The sequence below is a fragment of the Mercurialis annua genome, linkage group LG6 (assembly GCF_937616625.2).
Source record: "Mercurialis annua linkage group LG6, ddMerAnnu1.2, whole genome shotgun sequence".
NCBI classification, from domain to species: Eukaryota; Viridiplantae; Streptophyta; class Magnoliopsida; order Malpighiales; family Euphorbiaceae; genus Mercurialis; species Mercurialis annua.
This window is the reverse complement of record NC_065575.1, coordinates 534,542-558,567: the sequence shown is the minus strand read 5'-3', so window position 1 is coordinate 558,567 and position 24,026 is coordinate 534,542. Positions and strand designations below refer to the sequence as shown.

Below are 24,026 nucleotides of genomic sequence, written 5' to 3'. Positions count from 1 at the left end.
TACTCACCAATCACAGCCCACCACATTCAATCTCTTTAAAAATTGAGCAGTAGATTCATTTCTTTTGAGCTTATTATTAGTGTTTCTGTTTTTTCTTTTCCTTTTGTTGTTTGTAGCTCAGCTCAGCTCAGACCTCAAGAAAAATTTAATAAACAAACCAAGAAAAAAGCAGACACAGATCTTCTCTTTTTATAAAAAATTTCATAGCTTCACTCACTGTCTTAAATCGTAATCCTCTGTTTTTTAGTTTTCCCACCTGGGTTTTTCATTTCCACCTTTTTCTTTTTAAAAAGCTTTAATCTTTACTCACTCAATCTCAGAACTTGAAGAACCTGCAGAGTTACTTTTCACCACTGTTAAAAGCTTCCATCTTTTTCCATTCTTGGTTCCCATGGAAGTTTATTTATCTGGGTTTAGTATATAGTATAGTATAGATCTCTCAGTATTTTGTTTTAGGGTTTCAATTTGGAGATTTTTTAAAATTTGTAGAATTGGGTTTTAGTAGAATTTTATTTGATTTTGAAAAGTTGGTTCCTTTTTAGATTCCTTAAGAGTTATTATTATGACTACACCATAAAAAAAAGCTATTCTGATTCTTTGTTTAATGCTTCTTGATTTAACACTGATATTTTGTTTTTGAAAACCTCCACTTTATCCACTTTTCTCTTTATTCACTCCCCATAAGGAATTCTTGTTATGATAGTTTTGTGATTTTTCTTCTGTTTTTTGGATTTGGATTTGGGTTTGGGTTTGGGTTTGTTGCAATGAAGTGGGAAATGGGAGTGATTTCACCAAATTCTTATCTTTCAAGTACTAATTGTTTCATAGAAGAGAGCAAGAGCAGCACAAAATGGAGTCCAGCAGAGAACAAAATGTTTGAAAATGCTCTGGCTGTTTATGATAAAGATACTCCTGATAGATGGCACAAAGTGGCTGCTATGATTCCTGGCAAAACTGTTGGAGATGTGATGAAGCAGTATAGTGAATTAGAGGCTGATGTTAACAATATAGAAGCAGGGTTGGTTCCGGTTCCTGGATATAGTACCTCTCCTTTTACACTTGACTGGGTTAATAGTAACTACAATAGCTATGATGGTTTCAAACAATCTTATGTTCTTGGTGGAAAGCGATCTTCTTCCGGTCGGTCCGCCGATCAAGAACGAAAGAAAGGTGTTCCTTGGACAGAGGAGGAGCATAAGTAAGTTCTTTTCTTTGCATATCCATATGTTGGTGCTCATGTTCTTGGGTTAGTTTTTTGTGTATTGTTGTAGCTATGAAACGGATTATTCTGGAATGAGAAACAATATATTTTTATGTTGTAAATAAAAAGTTTTTATAAGCATTTTCCAACATGAAATTGAAACACTGAATCATATGACTTTTTTTGTGCAACATAGTGTTTTAGTATGGTAGATTATCAATTGGAGAAAAAAATGAATCTAGGTTAGAATGGATAATAAGAGTACTAAATTCTTTGAACTATTATATGTGCTGCCTTGGTTTATGAATATTGTAATGCATACTATGTAGCACAAACACGGATATGGATAAACGGGACAGTTAGACACAGACACGATTATTTTAAGGTTTTCTATGTTACAAATGAAGTTTTGTGTCCGAAACACCAAATTTTTTGACCGATTGAATGAAGTATCTGTGCTACTTAGGCCTACATGATAAGTTGCACGGAAACTTCTTGAATCTTACGTTTTAACGAAGTAGAAACGATTCTAAAACTTCAAAACTCTATATTTATAACCAATTCTCTTAAATATCTCTGTTTTCCGTTTCGACTTTTTCAATTTCAGTCTTTCTGTTTCCAAGCTGCATACATAGCACACATGTTTTTGAGACCTTTTAGGAATGTGTTAAACTGTAATAGTTTACAATTTGCAGTTTTCTGACAACAAAATATAAAAAGCTGCATTTGACACTCATAATGATATATATGCTGTTGATGAACTAAAATCATAACAATTCAAATTGGATGCAGGCTATTTCTGATGGGATTAAAAAAGTATGGCAAAGGAGATTGGAGAAATATCTCGAGGAATTTTGTTGTAACTCGAACGCCTACACAGGTTGCGAGTCATGCACAGAAGTATTTTATCAGGCAGCTTTCAGGAGGAAAAGATAAAAGAAGAGCAAGCATTCATGATATTACAACAGTCAATCTTAATGAAATTAGAACGCCATCTCCGGAAAATAAAAGACAGAATTCACCTGATCAATCTACACTTCTTACTCAACAATCCAACGGCGTCTCAATGCCTAGAACACATTTTCAATGGAATCAACCCGAAAATGGAGCAACCATGGGGTTCAATTCAACACATGGAAATATGTTCATGCCCTCTGCTTATGGAATTAACTCATATGGAATTAAAATGCAACCTCATAATCTGTATAGAGGTTCTTCACTTCATGAATCTCACGTCGGACCGCAAAGTTTACCCTTTCAAATGCAATCTGCACAGCATTACCCTCATGGATGACCTACAATGGTATACCTGTGTCTAAGCTCTCGAAGTTCGATTTTAACATTTTTTTTTTCAGTCTCTTTTGTCTATATCTCGTCCAGATATCTTGAACTTGGAGGGTAAAAGAATTCTGTTTTGCTTGGAATTCCCTTTCTGAAGTATGAGACTTTAGATGGTTTTGTTTCTTCAGAACAAGATTAGAAGAGTATAAAAAAGAGAATTGTATGCAATGATAAGATTAGAAGAACCAAAAATTTGTAACACTCCAAGTTCATGCAGAGAAGATACTAAATAAAGAATTTGACAGGTTCATTTACATGTTTCAGAACTTAGCAATACCTATATGTATATCTATAGACTCTCATCAATGCTATGAGCATATACTTCGTAACGATACATTCTGCTCCATATACTACCTATTCCTTTTCCCCGATTTTTCCTGCGAATTTGTTCTGAATTTTTATAATTATATTTTTCCGAACTTTTATTGTATGTTCGTATTGTCCTGATACAACTCCAGCTCTGCTTCTATCAAAAATCAATGAAGTAATGGCCAGTTGAAGTCCTATTTGGACTGGAATCTTTTCATGCCATGCCGCGCTATGACAACACTCTTCTCGCTTAAATAGTACTTCAACTAGCAATCACATCATTGGAGTTTGACAAAAATTGAGCCGAAGTTATGTCGATGACAATACACATACAAAATAGAAGTTCAATGATAGTTACAAAATTAAAGTTTAAGTACTATGGTGGTAAAGAGAGGAAACTTGAGGGACTGTTTGTGAAAATTATCCAGAATTAAGACTTGGGTTGAGAAAGCAAGCAAAATGGATGTTTAAATGACATTGGCTTAGCCATAAAGCAGTTTAAGTTTAATTTTCTTGGCATTTAAATACCCAAACCTTTTAGACTAGTTCACTAATCCATTGTCTTGTACACTTAAAATGGCCTTGTTGACTATTGAGTATTGACCTTCAAATTTGAGTAGAGTATGACTCTACATTCCACTAAATGAAGCATCCAATTCTTTAATTTCTTTTTTCATTATGAGATCTTTCTAAAAGGATCCTCCTAGAAAGAAGAAGATCCTATTAGCTAGGGTATAAATTATTGATTAAATTAGCATAATAGAGTATTAACTAGGATTTAGGACCAGATTAGCCATGTGATTAATTAATTAATTAATTATGATTTGTGGGTTATCTTCTGCTATAACTTCATCCATATGATTGTCAATCTTTAGTGGCAAGAATGTCTCAAGTCCATGAAAAGCATATCATTGTATTGTGATTCTCATTGTACGGTTCCAAATAAAACTATAATAAAACATCATTAAAGATTCAATCTTACAAGCTTTAATTATGAACCCATCTTAGGAGACAAGTTATATTTACCTTTAAACTTGGTTAAAAATACTCGCTATTTTCATTGCTTGTGATAAAATTTTAATTTTAATTTTAATTTTAGATGTTCTATTTTAATTGATAAATTTTTACTTGTAGTATATATTTTTTGCTTGATTTTTTATTTATATATTTTTGATTTTTTTATAAAATGTGAGGAATAAACAAAGTTATTATGACAAAATTACAAAAATAATATTTTATTTATTGATGGATAAAGAAAGTACTCTCTATCCTTTAATTGAGGACTATTTTTAAATTTTCATTCTAGTTAACAATTTCTATTTATTTTTAGTTTTCTTTTGTCGTTTTTAAAGGAGAATTAAAGTATTTCGCTCAAACTCTCATAATAACTCAAATCCAGTACCTATTAATCGTAGATGGACTACTCTTACCACTTGATATAAAGTATATAAATATGAGGAAATTAGGCTCAGCACTGTTCATGTCTACTTTATTTCCAAATATACAGCCCGACCTTTCCTTCCCTATTAATACTGTATAAACTGAGTTTATTTGATAATTAACTTATTTTTCTTTTAATATCACTGTTAACTAACTTCATTAACACGATGTTTCTCCTAGCCACGAAGACGACGTCGACAAAGATGAGACCGACGAAGATGAGACCGCAGCTGAGGAAGACTACCATAGTAAACTTGCTGATTTTTTTTTAAAATAAAAACCGTATTTTTTAATCAAAAAGTGTAATTTCACAACTTTTAAAAGTCAAACCGTAAAAATCAACCCAGACTGGTCAAACTGTATTTTTCAAAATATTTAAACACAGTATGGGTATTTTTGAAAAACTCTCTATAAATATTATATAATAAAAAGAATTAATAAATTATATTGTAGTATTTGTTAATACTTCTTTTGAAAAAAATGATATATAGTGGAATCTTCTCAATTAGGACTAGACGAAGTGAGTGCTACTGTTTGCCTTTTCATCTAAATCATTCATTCAATTCATATTTAATCATTACTCCATGGGATAGAGATTCCCTTTTGTTGGAGAAATTTTACATAGACTAGGTGAAAATTTAAAACAAAGAAATCATGTTGTGCTTTATTGAACTAATGATAAGATAAGTTAGCTATAATGGTTTACCATGGCAAAAAGCTCAATTAAGCTACTAATATTCTTATAAACCAATCATAACAACAATTATTTTCTTGTTAATCACTCATGGAATACAAGTAATTAGTTATGGTTCATCATCATCTTATAGAAACAACGAAACAACATAATTATTAATTCGATCCTCACAATTCAACTCAACTTGGCCTCAATTTTAATCAAAATCAACTTTCATAGTTAATTTTGAATTATTTCTGTATTTTTAAAATTTACTTCAATAAAATGTGAATATACAGTATATATAGTTAGCCAATTTTTTTTTTTTGAATTTATAACCAAAAAAATAAACTTAAACCTATAACTAAAATAATGAAAACAAATTAATTGATTTAAAGCAAACAAAATATTAAACCTCATGGAGACGAATATTAAGAATAAGTATCAACTGCAGGGGAAACAAATGGTAAGAACAAAGATAAAAGAAAAAGGTTCTGATGCATTGTTTTTTTCTCATTCACTACTCTCTTAACATTGTTTGGTTCACTTTATTCCTGTTTCTATCTATACCTAAGGGTGTGCAATGTTAGTTCAATTTTAGTGCAAACCGAACCGAAATAACCAAGCTGAAAAATTCGTCCGAACAGACTAGTTTAGTTTGATTTGAATTTTTTTAACTCTTTAAATTTTTGGTCCAGTTTAGTTTTGATAGAAAACAAATTTTGTAGTTCGGTCGGGTTCAGTTCGAACAGAATGCACACCCCTAACTACACCTTAACTAATTGCGCACGTCAAAGTTTTCATACTTACAGTTTACTCCCTAATTACTCAACTATATCTATATCTCATTCTTAATCTATAATTCTTTCAAATATAAACTAAACTACTTTTCTGTTTGAACTTTGAGCATCAGTAATATTAATTTGTTATGCAGCTTTTCTGGTCCACAGAAATCTAAGAATCATTGCCTTATTTTGCACATAAGAGAAAAACATGAACAATACTAAAGCAGAAGATGCATTGATTCATCTCAACAGTAACTTATCTAAATTCAACCACAAATATTGTCCATACCCATTCGAGTCAAATAAATAGACTACACTTAGCACAAATTGAGGCATCTTTGGACAAGAAAAAGATGGTATAATAAAAGGAACGTACCAATAATTCTGGTTAAGAATCTGATCCTGCAATTCTTTGCCTTCTGAGTTTTTCTTTTTTCAAATCAGCAGATTCTAATTCTTTGTATAAGATGTGATCCTACGCATCTCTGGTACCAAACTGAATATTGCCAGCTTGACTATTCTTATTCAACTACCATGTTGATTATTTATCCCTATGAAACAAGTTGGACGAAAACATTGCAGGTTCTATATATATGCACAATTGAGTTGACATAATTTATAAGTAATGGATGTGGATTCTTGTGGAATAATTTTATTCTTGTTGAGCTTGATGAGTGAAATGAGTAATCCTGGGGGGAGGAACTTACTGAAATAATAGTCTATGGACCCCGCTTCGATCTTCATATCCTTTGGTCTAAAGATCTCTCCTCGTTGTATGTCAACCCGAAACCGAATGGAAATAAAGGATCATATGAACTAGCTCCATTATTCATTGGCAGCTGTTCAACATTCTTAAACCATGTAACAGGAAGTTGGCCTTTAAAATTGAAATCTCCAAATATAACATCTGTGATTCCTGCTCCTTCACTTCCTGGCAACCAAGCAGCAACAAAAGCATCTATCTTTTCTAAAACTGATGCACCCAAAACTAGAGGTCTTCCGGATATTAGAATTGCCAAGGTGGGGATTCTGTCGGCAACTGATCTAATTATGTCAGTTCCATTGAAGGGGATGACAAGTTCTGAATTGTCTCCAATGAATTCTGCATATGGACTTTCACCAACAGCTACAATGGCATATGAAAAATCTTGGCTTGCTAAGGTCTTTGGTGAGGGATTTTCCTCATATCTTACCTCTGTATTGTCTCCCACGGCGTTTCTAATAGCATCCAAGATTGTTGTCCCTAAAATATAAACGAACATGTGAGTGTAGTGCTGAGACTAACTGAACAGGCGTTAGGTACTGTAGAACAAACAAGACATGTTTCACTCGATAAATTAATGCTTCATTTTTGTATTCCTAACTATCAAATTACATAATATAGAACAGCTTATATACATTTAAATAGTTAAATTCAGTTAAAATTCTTTGCGGTGGCAAGAGTAATATGTGTATACCAATGGTAATTCTGCCGCTTGTTCCATCCCAGGTTTTTGTCCAGCCTCCACACTGATATCCAAGATTATCAGCATGTGTTCCAGCAACAAGAATCTTTTTAGCATTTTTATTTAATGGAAGAAAAGGTTTCTTTGGATCCTTCCCATTTTTTAAAAGAACCAATGACTTGCGAACTGCTTCACGTGCCAACTCTCTATGCAGCTGTTGGCAGATCAGTATATTTTGAATAAAGAAAAAGGAACTCAGGAACAAATCAGTTGGCATAATCTGGAAATGATATTATGACATAGCAATAGAAATGCAAAATATATAATTGGTTATGTATTTTGATTTTATTTTTCCCACTAAATTAATTAAGGATTTAGATACGACCTAAAATCATAAGTTGATATGCAGTTAGCACATAGATAAACTATTTGGCCGTGTTAAAGCAGGGAGTTATAACAGGTATACCTAGCATCTACATTTGACTTCAGCTTCTAAAATCTAGCATAAACCACTAACAAATGCTGTTGTGAGATTAAGGAATAGGTGTTTATTAATGGTATACATACAACAAATATGAATGGGATTATACATATCATTTAAGGAACTTTCAGAAAATTTACCTTGCAACCAACCATATCTAGTAAAGATCTATCAGTGAAGGGATACTCGAAAAGACCAGCAACAAATTTTACTCTTAATATTCGTTCAACAGCATCATCAATTCTGGCTATGGGTATCTCCCCTGATTCCACGAGAAACATTAGATCTTCCACAAATTTTTCATGTTTAAGACCCACCATCACCTGCAGAAAAAATAAAGTAGGCATTAATCAAGGAAGGGAATTTTGTCTAGGTCTATTAGTGAAGGTTTAGACTAAACCATATCAATTCCAGCATTAATGGCAGAGGAAATGCAGTTACGGTAGTTGGAGCCATGGGGTTGGCTAAGCCTGTTTAATCCTTCCCAGTCAGAAATCACAATGCCCTGCCATAGAATATTGGCTCAAATAAATTAATATCTCCATAAACTACAGTTCTATAGTCTAAACAGCTGTATAGAAAAGTATTGCAGCATGGTGTGTACTACGTTTCATGATAAAGTTAAATTCTTCCCTCGGGAAAAAGTAAACATATATTCAGAGGTGACATCAATATTAATCTAAGGACATACTACATCTAACTTTCTGCGAGGAAGAGAAATTCAGTAATGTAGCCGATAAGAAAATGAAATTAGAATGCTATTGTATTAGTAATATTTTTGTTTCTATTTACATACTTTGAATCAAAAACTATATCAATTTTTTGCATCGTAAGTTGAATAGATTCAGAGGTATTACCTGAAAACCTAACTTATCTTTTAAAACTTCTGTCAGAAGAAAACGGTGAGCATGCATATTAAGCCCATTCCAACTAGAATAGGATGCCATAATTGTGCAAACACCCTGTGAAATACAGTCCAGATAGGGTGCCATGTGGATTCTCTCAAGATCTTCGTATGATATTATGGTATTTCCCTCATTTAATCCTTTGTCGGTGCCTCCATCACCAACAAAATGCTTAGCACATGCAATAACATTGTTTCTGCGATCATATTACAACAAGAGTAATTAAGAACATGGTTACAGAAATGAATCTGCTAATTCGGAATCCGGCATAATTGCACAACTAAAGATTTGTTCTTTTGCTTCTGCATTACATATGTCCACCGCTTCGGACAACCTAGTTGACAGAGATGCCTACTAGCAGTCATTGTTTCTAAGCGTCATACTTGGAAGTAATTATGTTGAAGTTGCTAAGATATCAATTTTACTTTCAATCTTTGTTTGTGAGATATTAGTATCTTGTTCTATAAACACTTAGTAAGATTGATCAGCAGATCTCTACAAATTTAAAGGTTTGATTTCTCTACATCTACTCTCTGTTCAAAAGCACCTGTTTACCTTCCAGCTATGAAAGGATAGCCATTTCGGTGTCCTTCAGGGGGCTGTCCCTGCAATCCTGTAACAATAGCAGTCATCTTCCTGACTATATCAGTATCTTCACTATAACTCTCGTAACATCTTCCCCATCTGGGATCTCTGCTTACCTGCCAGAAACCATTATAACAGATTGAATAATAAATTATAGCTACAAGCTGAAGCAATTAAAATGATAAAGAAAATTGGAATGAAAATGGAAATTCATGTTAACAATATTTGTTACAATATTGAAGCCTTTTTTGGGACATCAAATGGTGTGTGCTTTTTAACAAGCAGCAAGATTGTTTAATATCAGTGCTTTTACTACTATAAAATTGAGAAATTAAGAGACTAGCAAGCAACATGGCAACTTACGGCCACACAGGGAGCGAAAGTATAATGAACTCCACTTGCCCTGACTTCAAGAGAAGTTGCAACACCGATCCTTCGTATCAAATCCACATCTCTATAGCCACAACATTGCATTAGACCTCCAGAACAGCAATTAGAGTTCTATATTCTGAATAATAAGATACTATACCTTGCACAAAAATATACTTAAATGGTAGTTAATAACCTAATTTATCAAACCATGTAGTAAGAATCTCACCTGGTAGCTCCAAGGCTTACATTGTGAGGAAAAATAGTGGCACCATACACATTATTGTTACCATGAACAGCATCAACTCCATACATAATTGGAATCCCTAGACGCGATTCCAGTGCCAGCTTTTGATACCCATCAATCATATCCGCCCAATCAGATGACAATGCATTCTCAAAGGGCGCACTACCACCAGCACTAAGCAAACTCCCTAAAAAAACATAATTACTCCACCAAGTGTTTGATAAAATGCTTCAGAGAACATAAAATGTCACAACAAGCAATTCTAATTATAAAATCATCATCATAACAATAAATTTAGAGCTATAAAATGATGCATAAGGATCAATTAGATTAGATACCGACGCCGAAGTCTCGAAGATAGTAAGGAGAAGCATTGGTGCGCTCGATTTGAGTAATTTGAGCAATTTTTTCTTTCACTGTCATTCTTGAAAGAAGGTCTTTGACGCGATCTTCAACTGATGAATTGGGGTCTTTGTAAATGCAGCAATTGTCCATCTTTTTGCCTGTGCTCAACCGGGTTAGCAGCAAAATTTACTGAAGGAATCCAAATAGAAATGTTGAGAAATGGGTGAAGAAGAATTGGTAGCTATGGCCAAGTTGCTGACTCACAGTTATGGATTTTCTTATGTCAACAAACAAAAACTGTTACTTTCCTTGGTTTCTCAGACTTATTCTTTTTAAATGATTTTTTTTTTGGAATATAAAAATGATATAATAATTTTTCACTATATAAATATGTTCACGGAACGCGATGATCCATTTTGAAAATTAATCGATATAATAGAAGCATAGTTTGAGATTTGATCAATAATTGTGAGTTTGAGTTAATTGATCTTGATTTGTAAGTTCGCGATGACCCTTTGGTCTAAAATATCTTTAACTAAAAACTAAATGGTTTAACTACCATCACATAAAATCAAACAAAAAAATTGAAGAGAAAACACCCAATTAATTGTACTTTAATGCTTGAAGATAAAAAAAAGAGGGTCGGACAAACCCCAACAAAAAGACTACTTCTTTATGGTTCAAAAGAAGGATAAAAACTAACCAAAAAAAAGAGAAAACTAAATAAACTTAGCTATCTAAAGAAACTCTGCTCTAATAAAGAATCTGAAACCGTCCTACACTTTTCTCTGGTCAAAATTGATAATGTTACACATACTGTCAGCAGCAAAAGAAGAAGTAAATCTCTTATGCTTTGGTTTCTAGCCCATCATTTGAGTAGAATCTCTTCCAGAACCAATGCTGACTCCACACTTTTTCATTCATTTCGTCAATAGAGACACCCTTTGTCTCCGGCAGAATCCATTTGGCAAAAGCACCCATCACGACAATCCATGCGGCGAAGAAGAAGAAGATCCCCGAGCGCATATGGCAGAGCATTGTCAGGAATGCTTGAGCAATCAGGAAGGTGCAGAACATGTTCATGCCCACAGCCAAAAAGAATCCCGAGCTTCGAGTCTCTAGCGGGTAGATTTCGCTGGGAATAAGCCATCCCAAGGGACCCCAGGACCATGCGAACCCGGCCACGAATATGCAGATCAAGACCAGTACGAACATGGCTGGAACCCTTGGCATCATGTTTGTAGATTTCAGAAAAGCTGCAAGAACTCCTCCCATAATAGTCTGCATATAAACTCACAGTTAGAAGGGTTTCCAAAAATGGAAAGCAAATACATAAACCAATTCATAGAGAATGAGTTACCTGGGCAACAAACATCTGAAAGGCAGCTTGTATAAGTAGGAACCTTCTTCCAACTTTATCAACGCAGAAGACGGCGACCAGTGTGGAAAGCACATTGACAGAATCAGTGACCACAGCCGACATTAGTGAAGCGTCGCTGCCCAATCCCATAGTCTGAAACAGCACAGGTGCGTAGAACATGACGACGTTGATTCCTGTAAACTGCTGAAAGATTTGAAGAATTGTTCCGCAGATAACTTGAGGCCTACTCGATCGACTCATCAGTTTGGTCCAAGGGTTTTTAACTTGTTTTGACAGTTCAATGGCATTGCAAATTTCTTCATATTCTCGATCAACATTCTCAACGCCTCGAATTCTCTTCAGAACGCTTTTAGCTTTCTCCTTCTTGCCTCGCTCTATGAGACTGGTCGGCGTTTCTGAGATGGCAAGAGAGCCGAGGAGGAGAATGATAGCAGGAACAGCGGCACCGCCCAGAGAATATCGCCAGCCATTAGGATGAATCTTTGAAGTAAAATAGTTGATGACATTGGCGATCACAATTCCGATTGTGATGAGCAACTGGAAACATATGTTGAGTCCTCCTCGGTACTTAGCCGGTGCAATTTCTGATATGAACAACGGAACCGCCTGCATAAATTTAAATTCGCTTAGTCACAGAGTCCGAATATTTAAATTGAAAAAGAAACAGAATGGACTTTCGAATTAATTACGTACCTGATTGCCGAATCCGACACCGATTCCGAGAAGAATCCTTCCGACGATCAGCATGGGAAGGTCCTGGGCGCAAATATTCAAGACGGCTCCGGCGAGAAAGAAAAGAGAGGCGGCTCGAATGGTGGGTGTACGTCCCCATCTCTTGCAAATATAAGAAGCGGCAAAACTGGAAACAATGGCAGCAAGGTAGAGAGAGGAAGTGAAAAGCTGAAGCAACTGATTATCGAATTTGCAGTAATTATCTTCCCTTGCTCGGTGCTTCTTCACGTAAACGTCCGGGAAAAACTTCTCCAAGAAATCATCCATTCCGGTCACGCCTCCTGCGGAACAGTTATTAAACATTAGTCACCGTTATCAAAGCATAATTATAATTTAGAAAAATCGAACTTGTTATAACAATACGTACCAGAAATTCCAATGTCATAGCCGAACATGAGACCACCGAAAGCTGCAATGATACTGCAAATAACCACCTGGAAAGTGAGCTTTCCGGCCAGTTCATCTCCACCGTCGCCGGCAGATTTCATAACAACACCCATTGCTGTAGAAGATTATGCTCAAGTAATTAATTATTAGCTGTTCTCTCAAGATGTGATGACTGATAAACGTAGAGGCTGTGTGCTTTTATATATACATATTAATATTAATCACTAAGCAATTAGGATTAGGATTAGAATGGAAAATTGTTAATGAAATCCCTTATCCAAAGGGATTCTATTTCCTATTGAACTCAACTAAACTGAACTTTTCTTCCTTCTTTCTTAGGATAATGTTTTGAATACACGTACTAATTACAACCTAATCACACTTCATAATTTACTGAATATAACAATTTAATACATAAAATAATTGATTTATTGTTTTTTGAACAAAGGATCACTTTAGCCCCTCAACTTGGCACAAAGTATCAAAAACGTCCAAATTAGCAAAACAGGATCACTTTTACCCTGAACTTGTCAAATTTGGTACAAAAACCCCCCTCCCCACTCTCACCTAAGAGAGTGAGGCACACTCTCCGGTTTTAAGAGTGGTTTCATTTTAGGAAGGTGGTTTTTGATAGTAAAAGGTTTAAAATAGTCCTAATTTTTCTAAAACATTTTAAATTAATACCTAATAATAATAAAAGAACAATTTAATCCCTCTAATTAAAAGTTTAAAATAGCAAATTAACCCCTGAATTGTGCATGTATAACAAATTAACACTTATATTTTACATATATAACAAATTAACTCCTAATTTTTTTAACTTTTTCAAAAAAAATAAAATTTTTTTAATTTTTTTTACCCGCAGGTCTGTTCTTCTTCAAGAACAGACCCGCGGGTCAAGAACAAACCCAGGTGAGTCACCTGGGTTTGTTCTTCTTCAAGAACAGTGTCTGTTCTTGAAGAAGAACAAACCCAGGTGACCTGGGTTTGTTCTTCTTCTGAGAACAGATCGTATAGATCTGTTCTTCAAGAGAACAGATCGCACGATCTGTTCTCTTGAAGAACAGATCGCGTCTTGCGATCTGTCATCTTTTCCGGCGAGGATTCTCGCCGGAAATCAATTTTTTTTTTTGATTTTTTATGTAAAAAGTTAAAAGAGGCCCCTAAGATTAATTAAGATTTAATTATGATTAATTAATGGTAAAATATGATTAATTAAAGTAAATTATGAATAATTAGAAACCCACTCTCCAATTAAGGTGCCATGTCAGCATAGGGGTGTATTTGTACCGGTTTTGACAAGTTTAGGGTAAAAGTGATCCGGTTTCGCTAATTTGGACGTTTTTGATACTTTGTGCCAAGTTGAGGGGGTAAAATGATCCTTCGTTCATTGTTTTTTATAAGGACTAGTTTCGCATTACGTGCTATGCACGTGGCTCGTAACGTAACTCGTCAATAAATATATTAGTAAATTTATTATAATTATATCAATTTTTTATTTATAATTAATATTAAATTAGTTAAGAATTTTTATAAAAGTAAATATAATATATTCGGTTATTAAATTTTTTTCATACTGAATTTATTCTTCTTTTGGTTTTATAATAATAATAGTTAAATAATTAACTTAATTTAATTAATAATATCTTTAAAAATAATAAGATAGAAATTTAAATAATAATATATTGATCAAATAGAGTATTTTAATTTTGTAGTGCAATCAAACTAAAAGATAGGTATTCCTACTAATTTGGAGACAATTTAGTTATTTTTTGCATACTAAAAACTAAATTGGAGATAATTTAGCTATCTATTTTAATTAATTAGAACTTTGATTACAATAATGATTAATTAAATAACTAATTAGTTAATATAAAACCTTTATTTAATAATAAACTGAAAAGGATTATTCAGTAAATTTGTCTGTCCCCCCCCCCCCCCCCCCACCCTTCCGTGCTTTTATATATAGTATAGATATAGATATAGATATAAATTCTAAAAGAATTTATTCATATTTTTATATAAACTAGTTTCGCATTACGTGCTACGCACATGGCCCGTAATGTGACTCAAAAATTTATATATTACTAATTAAATTATAATCAATTTTATATTAATTAGAACTTTTATTAAAGATAAATATAATATTTCAGTTAATTAATTTTTAAAATTAGTTGACATCAATAGCATTAATTGATAGTTTATTATCCTAATTTAGGTTTATTCATGTAGTTATGTTAGGACTTTTAATTTCGTTTTTCTAATATTAAATTTAGGTGAATAATTTACATTAGTTTTTTTTTCCTTTTTGTAACGTTTGTATCAACATTTTACATCATTATTAAAGAGAATCATTGTATTAAAAAAAAACTAGAGTTTTAGTTGTTTGTAAAGTAAGAAGGTTCCTATTAGGACATTTGAGTTATTATTACGGTAATTACAATATATAAAAAATAGAGTAGGTAATCTATAATGTAGGAAAGTTAAAAAAAAGAGGTTTGATTAGATTTGAACATATAATTTGAGTTAGATTATGATAATTATTTAATTATAAGATTAGTTATTTTGGAAAAAAATAATTATAAGATTAGTTATTATTAAGGGTATTACCGTAAAAGTGTCTGTCCCCCCTCCCTCCCTCATCCATGCTTTTATATATAGTATAGATAAATATTTATGTTTTAAATTCTAAAAGAATTTACTCATTTTTTATATAAATGAATATCCTTTTGTAATAAATTGATAGTTTGGTAAATATTCCGAAATAAATTAAAGTTCGGTATCCTTTTTGAAATAAATTGAAAGTTTGATAGTTTTTTCAAAATAAATCAAAGTTCGCTCTCCTTTTTGAAATAAATTGATAGTTCGCTAACCTGTAAGGTACTTAAACATTTTTAATTATAATTAGAGTTTTTAAAGTCAAAATTTACTATATATACACTACTAGAAACAACGAATTACCGACGAATTTTAGGGACGAACTGAAAGTTCGTTGCTAAATTTGTCATTTCCCGACGGAATAGTGATTCGTTCGTTGTTAATTTTCCAACAGATTCAGTTGATAATTTGGCGGGAAACTTTTAGCCAAAATTTGTTGATGAATTTTAGCGGCGGATCTGTCGCTATTTTGGCAGGAAACAAGGCGCCAAAAAATTTCGCCAAAAATAGCGCCGGATTACGTGTTTGTGGCTAAATAGCGACGAATTTTGAAATTCTTCACTAAAAATTAATTAATTTAAAAAATAAAAAAATATTTTATTCGAAAATGAATTATTAAAAAAATGCTTTAAAAATTTAAAAATATTTTAAAAATAATTATTTCAAAAATAGATTAATTAAAAAATATTATTTATAAAATAATATTACTTAAAATAAATTATAATTCAAAAAAAAATGCTAGAGCAAAGTGTGGGAGTAATATATTTTTTTAGTTATAATTTATTTGTTATATACATAGCTATATAATAACAATAGTTTGAGTTGGTCAAAATTGAGTTAAGTGTACTGTGAGAGAGAATTTCAAGGTTAAAGACTTTTGGGTGGGAACAATATGATGAATGACCTACTAAAAAGTTTGTGAAAATCTTGAGTGGATGACTTATCGGGTATACATATCAAATAAGAAGGATGACCTACTGGGAAGTTTGTGAAAATCTCGAGTGGATAATCTATCGGTTGATCGCAAATCAAATAATAGTTAAATGAACAGTTTTTACAGTTTAATTATAAATATTTTCAAAAAAATAATAATATTGCTAATCCATCGCTAAATAACCGGAAATTTTGGAAAATCCAATATCTCATCCGTCAATAATCAATATATAATTTCCTCTAATTCGTCGCTAAATTAGCGATTGATTTTTTTTCTACCGCTAATTGTCTAGCGGTGAAAAAATTATCAACCGAAGCAGTTTGTTGTTAATACGTCGCTAAAATAATTTAGCGATCCCCCTCATTCTTCGAGAATCAGAAAGATTTTTTTCAATCGATATTTCACGATCAAGGGTGTAGTACTATTTGTAGTAGTGGTCCTTATATATCGTATTAACAATCGAAAGATGATTTCTGATATTTTAGCAAAATGCAGATTAAGTGGTCCTTTTGTTTTTCGATCATTGAACTTTTATTTTTTTTCATTTTGATATTTCAAGCCAAAAATACTTAAATGGCAGTCGTAAATTGACATGTGGCAACCAGATTTTACTAGTTTTACCTTGAATATTTATCACACATACATAATTTCACTTTTAAAAAAGTTTTTAGGTTAAATTATACATATATGGCAAGTTTTTAGGTTAAAAAAATTAATTCCGGCTGCCACATAAGCATTTTTTGGCCAGAAAATATCGAAATAAAAAAAAGTTCAGTGATTAAAAAGAAAAAATAATAATTTAATGACTAAAATAAAAAAAATTGAAAGTTCAGTAATCATTAGGATCAATTACCCGTTATTTGGGAGTGTTATTTGCTATCATTGTTTCTTTTTGTAGCAATTATAGATTTGAAGATTAGTGTCTTTTTATTAGAATTCTCAAACTCTAATTCCGTGACGCAATAAAATTATTTATATGTGACTGTTATTTGCTATCATTGTTCCTTTTGTAGCAATTATAGATTTGATGATTAATGTCTTTTCCTATAAATTTTGATTGCAAAATAAAATTTTTTTTTAGAGGAAAGATTGGACTATATTAATCAAGAAGAACAATTAACAAATTCGTTGACTGGGAATGGAAGATCACTGTCAGTTCTACAATCTTTTCCTATAAAAATGCCCCACTTAGCTAAAGCGTGAGCAACCTGATTACATTGTCTACGAACATGCTGGAAATATACCCTGTGATTCGCCGTAAGAGCAATACAATCATCGATAGTAAGTTGAACTGGATCGATAGCACCTGAAGGATTGTGGAGTCTGTCAATGACCAAAGTTGCATCCGATTCGCAAATCAAACTTTCCCTTGGGATATCCGCAGTCATCTGAATGCCCATAAGAACAGCCCTTGCTTCAGCACTTTCCACATCTGTTATTCCATGCAAAACTTGAACACTCCACCTGATAACGGCCCCTGTAGAGTTCCTGCAGACCGCACTAGCCACTGACAGGTTTCTACTACTGGAGATCGCTGCATCTGTGTTCAGTTTGATAGAGTGTAAAGGAGGAGGATACCATTTCACGTCAATAGCAGGCTTAAGGGCTTTAGAGATTCTGTCAGAAGCTGAACAGTCCTTTTGCATAGGGACTACGTACCTGAACAGAGACGCAGCTGGCTGTCTATGGTTACCAAATACAAGATTGTTCTGATCAAGCCAAATGGTCCACAAGCTTTGAATAAACACATGTAAGTCATCACCCTTTAACACACTGAAAATCTGAGTAAGCCACTCCGTCATATTTCTACCGGAAAAACAGTTGACACGGACGTTCAAAGGAGATAAAAGCCAAAGCCCTCGTACCGCGTCACATTCCTTCAGAGCATGAATCTGAGTTTCCTCTAACATACCGCATCTTGGACATAAACTGGATATTTCAGGTAGCCTGCAAGCTAATTTGGAATTACACGGCAATGACTCATGAAAGATGTGCCACAGAAAATGGCGAACCATAGGTTGAACCGAACACTTCCAGATTTTGGACCAAAGATCAGTACCTGAGTTGAAAGACGAACTAGAGGCGTGATTTTTGTCCAACAGTTTAACCGCTTCATAGTAACCCGACTTCACAGAATAGAAACCACTCCGATTATGGACCCAAAACAGTTTATCCGGAGGGAGATTTCTAATCTTTAATATTTAAAGATTATGAAAAATAGCTCTCCATCTATTTTCTGAAAATCTAATCTTTAATTTTTAAAGGCTTAATGGCGTAAAATAATCACGAACTTTAGCGTGTTTTGCAAATTTAACATAAACTTTTAATTTTGGCAAATTAATACACAAACTTTCAATATTTTGCAATTTTAGCACTGATCAATTTTCCTTCAGAAAAATAAAGAAGAATGATGATGTGTACACTGGAATAACCACTGTTCCGGCGTCCACATCAGCAATTTTCTGACGGAAAATTGATCGGTGCTAAAATTGCAAAAAATATAAAGTTGATGTATTAATTTGCCAAAAATTGAAAGTTTATGTTAAATTTGCAAAACATGCTAAAATTTGTGATTTTTTACGCCGTTAAGCCATTTTTAAATTATATTTATTTTCTATATTATTTAGCAAAAACAATTTTTTATGTTGTCGTGATTGTGTCGTTAATTTTTATCCTTTATTTGGCGTTATTATATATCACATTCTTGACACTTTCTCCTTTGAGCATCTTAATGACGTTTTTTTCTTAAAAGAACATATTTAAATAAATAAATAATTTTTTTAATAATAATGAATATAAAATTAATCTAATGTAAGAGAATTTTTACTTTTAGAAATTATAGGGTTTAAAATACAAAAGTTAATAATTTTGAAAGAAGTAACAAAAGTTAGAATACATATTGTATTTTTTTTAAATAAATAACTGTTTTGACTTGCTAAATTTAAAGTGTCAAACTGATTTTTTATTTTATTTTTAAAAATAAAAATCCCCTTTGAAACATTATTTTACATTTATATTTTTTTATGTAATTTTAAAGAGTTCATTATAGATTTAAAAAGTAAAGTTTATATATTTGGCACTATCTTGAATTTTAGATGGACTACGGAACTATCCAACGCCAAAGACAGGTATCTGAAATCATATGTCAATTAAAATTAGATTTTTTTTTTATCTATATCACTTTATTTTATGTGCCATTATTTTACTTCATTATTTTTTTCTAATAATTTTTTAATATCTTTATTTTATTTGGTTGGACACTTCGTAGTAGTGATTTTACAGGTAACATTATTTTGGTCAGGGTTCTATGTTAGCGTAGTTGTACCAATTGTAATATTCATTGGCGCTTCAAATATTGATAAAGAAGGTGTTACTCACAAGTAGGGATGGCAATGGGGCGGGGTGGGGACGGGGAAGCCATCCCCATCCCCATCCCCGCGTCTATGGGGAATCACCATCCCCGTTCCCATTTAATTAATGGGGATAAAATCATGCCCGTCCCCATCCTCATGGATTCCCCATCCCCATGGGGATCCCCGTTCCCCGTACAATTAAATATAATTTATAAATAATTTTATTATTTTCATAAGATATTTAAAAAAAAAATCATTATAGAAAATACTATTACCTTTTATAATATTATATATTTATAACTAAATAGAAAATAATAAAAAAAATTATGTTAAATTATTTAAAATTATAAATAACATACTAAAACTTATAATTTAATATAAATATACATAAATATAAATCGGATCCCCATGGGGACGGGGATGGGGATCCCCATGGGATGGGGACTATACTTCCCGTCCCCTCCCCATCTTCGTGGTTGGGGAATGATTTTCCCCCATCCCGTACCCATGGGGGTAATTGATGGGGATTCCCCGCCCTATTAGGGGCGGGTCACCACGGGAAACGGGGAATCCCCTCCCTATTGCCATCCCTACTCACAAGATATGATAATCTAATTCTGGATGATGCTGATGTTGCTGATTCCTTCTCTATTAATCACATAGACGTTTAAATAGTTATACAAATCTAGTTTTCCAATTCTTGAAAATTAGATTTTAGTTTGTGATTTATATATGTAATTGGTTAGCCCATTTGGTGGCTAGAAAAGCCCTTATCGATGATTGTCTTTGCAGTAGTCATCATTTCCTTATGGAATGACTCAATTGTTGAAGAATCGTTCATCTTTGTATTTCTCACATTTCATTCTATGAAATTTTAGCTAATTAATAGTGCATTAAATTTGATAGAATGTTGTTTATCAATAAGTCTAGTACAAAGAAAACAGATCAAAGTGATATATTGAAACTCTAAGCTACAATTGATCATTGGAAATAGAAATAAATTAAATTATAACAAAACAAGTCACAACGATCCGTATTAGCTCTCGAGTTCGAGCCCTGGGGTACTTCTTCGGAAAAATAAAATGCAATTCTTATTGAATTGAATTTTTCTGCCCCTTGGAGACATGATAGTCTGTGTAGTATCTCTTCCAAAACCAGTGTTTCATCCACACCATATCGATCATTTCGTCGATTCGGATTCCTTTTGTCTCCGGCAGGAAAAATATTGTAAATAAGCACATGATAGCAAGCCAGGCAGCAAAGAAGAAGAAAATTCCGGATCGGAGATGGCATAACATGGTGAGAAATGTTTGAGCAATTAGGAACGTAGACAACATGTTAATGCTAACAGTAACGAACAAAGCACTAGTTCGAGTCTCTAATGGGAATATTTCGCTCGGAATTAACCAGCATAACGGACCCCATGACCATGCAAATCCCATCAAGAAGCAGCATATAAACAAGATCACAGCAATACAATACACTTTTGGCACCGCATTTGTGCTATGTAAGAATGCTGCAAGAATTCCTCCAATTGCACACTGCAAGGACCATAAACACGATTACAGTTAAATATATGCAATTAACTGCTGGGTTTATTAATTTATGTTAAAGAAACTGAGCTAAAATCTCCTAGTAATTCTGGCCCATCTACGTAATTTGAGAGGTTCGGACAGAGTGTTAACGTTGATACTACTAGGGTTATATGACCTATGCTTACCAAAATGAACATTTTCAAAAATATAAATTTTTGAAGTTTCAAAAGCATTTTTAAGTACGGAAATAAAATGCTGCATATAGGACTCGATAAATTTCCGTGCAGTCTTCGACATATACAAAAGCCTAATGGGTGCAGCTTTAAATGCTACTACCAACTGGCTTACCTGAAAGATGAGCATATGGACAGCGCCTTCAACTAGCAGAGCTTTTCTTCCGTATCTATCGACAAAGAAAACAGCGACAAAAGTACATATTGGTTTAACAGTATTAGCCATAACGGCAGACAACAGCGATGCATTATCTTTAACTCCCATTGTCATAAACAGGACAGGGGCATAGAACATTACAGCAGTGATGCCTGTGACTTGCTGGAAGAATTGAAGAACCGAACCGCAAATGAGCTGAGGCCTATTATACCGACTAATCAGGTTCTTAAAAGGGTCTTTTATTTGCTTAGCAAAATCCACAGCATTGCAAATTTCTTCATACTCTTTATCGACATCATCAACACCTCTGATTTTCTTCAGAGTAGACAATCCTTCTTCGAGTTTTCCTCGCTCTATAAGGCTTGTAGGTGTCTCTACAATTACCATTGATCCGAAAAAGAGAATTAGAGCTGGTCCTGCAGCGCCGCCTAACGATATTCTCCACCCGTATGGGTGCTTAGCCGTGAAATAATTAATGATATTAGCAATCAGAATGCCTATTGTGCATAGGAACTGGAAACAAATGTTAAGCCCTCCTCTGTTTTTCGCAGGCGCAATTTCTGATATGAACAACGGAACTGCCTGCATTGGCGATTCCATTGAAACATTTTATTAAACAGTCTAAGCCACATTAAAAATGGGTTAATGTTAAAGAAATCACGAACTTTACACGTTTTCTCATTTTAATCACGTAGTTTAAATTTTCTCATTTCCATGCACGAATTACCACTTTTTCCCAAATTCATGCACGGTGTTGAGGTGGCACTCATTCATTGGTGTAAAATGACCTCCACCATTGAATTACACCAATGGAGTCGTCACACCTCAGCACCGTGCATGAGTTTGAGAAAAAGTGGTAGTTCGTGCATGAAAATGCGAAAATTTAAACTACGTGATTAAAATGAAAAAACGTGTAAAGTTAGTGAATTTTTATAATATTAACCCTTAAAAAATCCATAAAATAGCTGTGATTGAAATCGGTCACCTGGTTACCAAAACCAACTCCAGCTCCAAGGAACATTCTTCCAATGATCAACATTTCAAGATTCTGAGCAGAAGCATTGAGTATAGCTCCGATGAGAAAGAGGACAGAAGCGATCTGCATGGTCGGTTTCCGACCAAATTTCTTGTTAACTATAGAAGCAACACCACTAGCTATAACGGCTGCAATATAAAGAGAAGATGTAAAAAGCTGAAGCCATTGATTATTGTATTTGCAGTAATTATCTGTTTTCGCTAGATGTTTCTTCACATAAACACTAGGAAAAAACTTCTTCAAGAAACTATCCATTGATGTTACTCCTCCTGCACACAAAAAAAAAAGCACCAATTAAATAAAATATACAACTCTTAAACCGGAGAAAGATTCTCCGGTCATTGGCTCTCAACTGTGAAGGATTATGACGGATTAACGGTACCGGAGATTCCGATATCATATCCAAACATGAGACCACCAAAAGCTGCAATTATAGTACAAAGAATAACTTGCTTGGTAAGCTTGGCAGGTAAATCCTGATGGCCACCACCGCCAGATTCAACGGCAGCTACTCCGGCCATGATGATTTCTCTGCAAATCCAAAATGAAAAATGAAAAATGAAAAATATAATAGTAGAACAAAATTGTTTGTTTTAGAGTTTGGATTAGTTGAGGTTAGTGTTTGATATATTGTGATTGTAATGGATATAAAATTGTTGTTCTAGTATTGGATAATAATCTAAGACTCTATATCCTTTTTGACTGCTGAAATCTCTCGTTTTTACTTGTTCCAATCTAGAACCAAAAAATTCATTAAGTAATTTTAAACATGTGATTAATGCCAACCAATTTTTCCTAAACAAGGTTAAACATACTTATCCTCAATATGGTAAGCAATATAAATCTCACATGTTCTTTCCAGTCAAAATAGGAATATGGTATTTAACCCTCCTTTTTTCTTGTCCTTCCTAATTGTACTGTCTAACGTGTTAACTTTTCATTTGCCTAATTTTCTTCTGAAAACGTATAACTCAAATAGCATTACTTGTCAAAATAATTTTAACTGTAATGTTTTAAGAAAATATTATCTGTCCCAACAGACAGCACAATATTCCAAATATGATTTTTAATTTTTTTATATACACTAATGTTGCTTTACGTGTTTCACACGTGGCTCATAGTGTGACTCGTCAAAATATTATATATATATTTAGTTAATAATTATAAATTATATTTAAATGTAAATTATCAAATAATTATTGATATAGTAGTTTAATTAGGAGTAGTCTATCTTATTTATAGAGAATATAAATTGAAAGTATTGAATAATAATTTATTAAAAATAATTTATCTCAATTAAAATTCTAAGTGATTATATAATAATTAAAATAACAATATTAAAGTAGACTATTTTAGTTAGAATTCTAAACAATTATCTCTACATAGTATTATAAATAGTTTATTTTAGTTAATACTATATCTTTAATTATCTCTAATAATTTTTTAATTAATAATTACATTTTATAAAGTAAAAAGGACATTAACGGAAATGTG

General features: G+C 33.0%; 4 protein-coding genes across 4 annotated transcripts; 1 reads left to right on the top strand and 3 right to left on the bottom strand.

Annotated features, from left to right (window-relative positions):
• LOC126653644 (transcription factor DIVARICATA) lies at positions 1–2,796 on the top strand. The gene is made up of 2 exons (XM_050347580.2): positions 1–1,198; positions 1,994–2,796. Exons 1-2 carry the CDS (start codon positions 765–767, stop codon positions 2,493–2,495), a joined length of 936 nt encoding a protein of 311 aa, XP_050203537.1. The 5' UTR covers positions 1–764; the 3' UTR covers positions 2,496–2,796.
• Positions 2,797–5,968: 3,172 nt separating this feature from the next.
• LOC126687416 (uncharacterized) lies at positions 5,969–10,465 on the bottom strand. The gene is made up of 9 exons (XM_050381977.2): positions 10,120–10,465; positions 9,764–9,968; positions 9,529–9,619; positions 9,136–9,281; positions 8,533–8,776; positions 8,076–8,180; positions 7,816–7,998; positions 7,207–7,408; positions 5,969–6,992 (listed from the first exon to the last, which is right to left on the bottom strand). The coding sequence occupies exons 1-9, from the start codon at positions 10,274–10,276 to the stop codon at positions 6,490–6,492; spliced, it is 1,836 nt and encodes a 611-aa protein (XP_050237934.1). The 5' UTR covers positions 10,277–10,465; the 3' UTR covers positions 5,969–6,489.
• Positions 10,466–10,864: 399 nt separating this feature from the next.
• LOC126686223 (sugar transport protein 8-like) lies at positions 10,865–12,811 on the bottom strand. Its single transcript, XM_050380268.2, has 4 exons — positions 12,607–12,811; positions 12,201–12,520; positions 11,487–12,113; positions 10,865–11,407 (listed from the first exon to the last, which is right to left on the bottom strand). The coding sequence occupies exons 1-4, from the start codon at positions 12,737–12,739 to the stop codon at positions 10,973–10,975; spliced, it is 1,515 nt and encodes a 504-aa protein (XP_050236225.1). The 5' UTR covers positions 12,740–12,811; the 3' UTR covers positions 10,865–10,972.
• A 7,658-nt stretch (positions 12,812–20,469) lies between these two features.
• On the bottom strand, positions 20,470–23,206 carry LOC126686243 (sugar transport protein 8-like). Its single transcript, XM_050380287.2, has 4 exons — positions 22,915–23,206; positions 22,482–22,801; positions 21,455–22,078; positions 20,470–21,112 (listed from the first exon to the last, which is right to left on the bottom strand). The coding sequence occupies exons 1-4, from the start codon at positions 23,051–23,053 to the stop codon at positions 20,663–20,665; spliced, it is 1,533 nt and encodes a 510-aa protein (XP_050236244.1). The 5' UTR covers positions 23,054–23,206; the 3' UTR covers positions 20,470–20,662.
• Between the last annotated feature and the right edge of the window lie 820 nt (positions 23,207–24,026).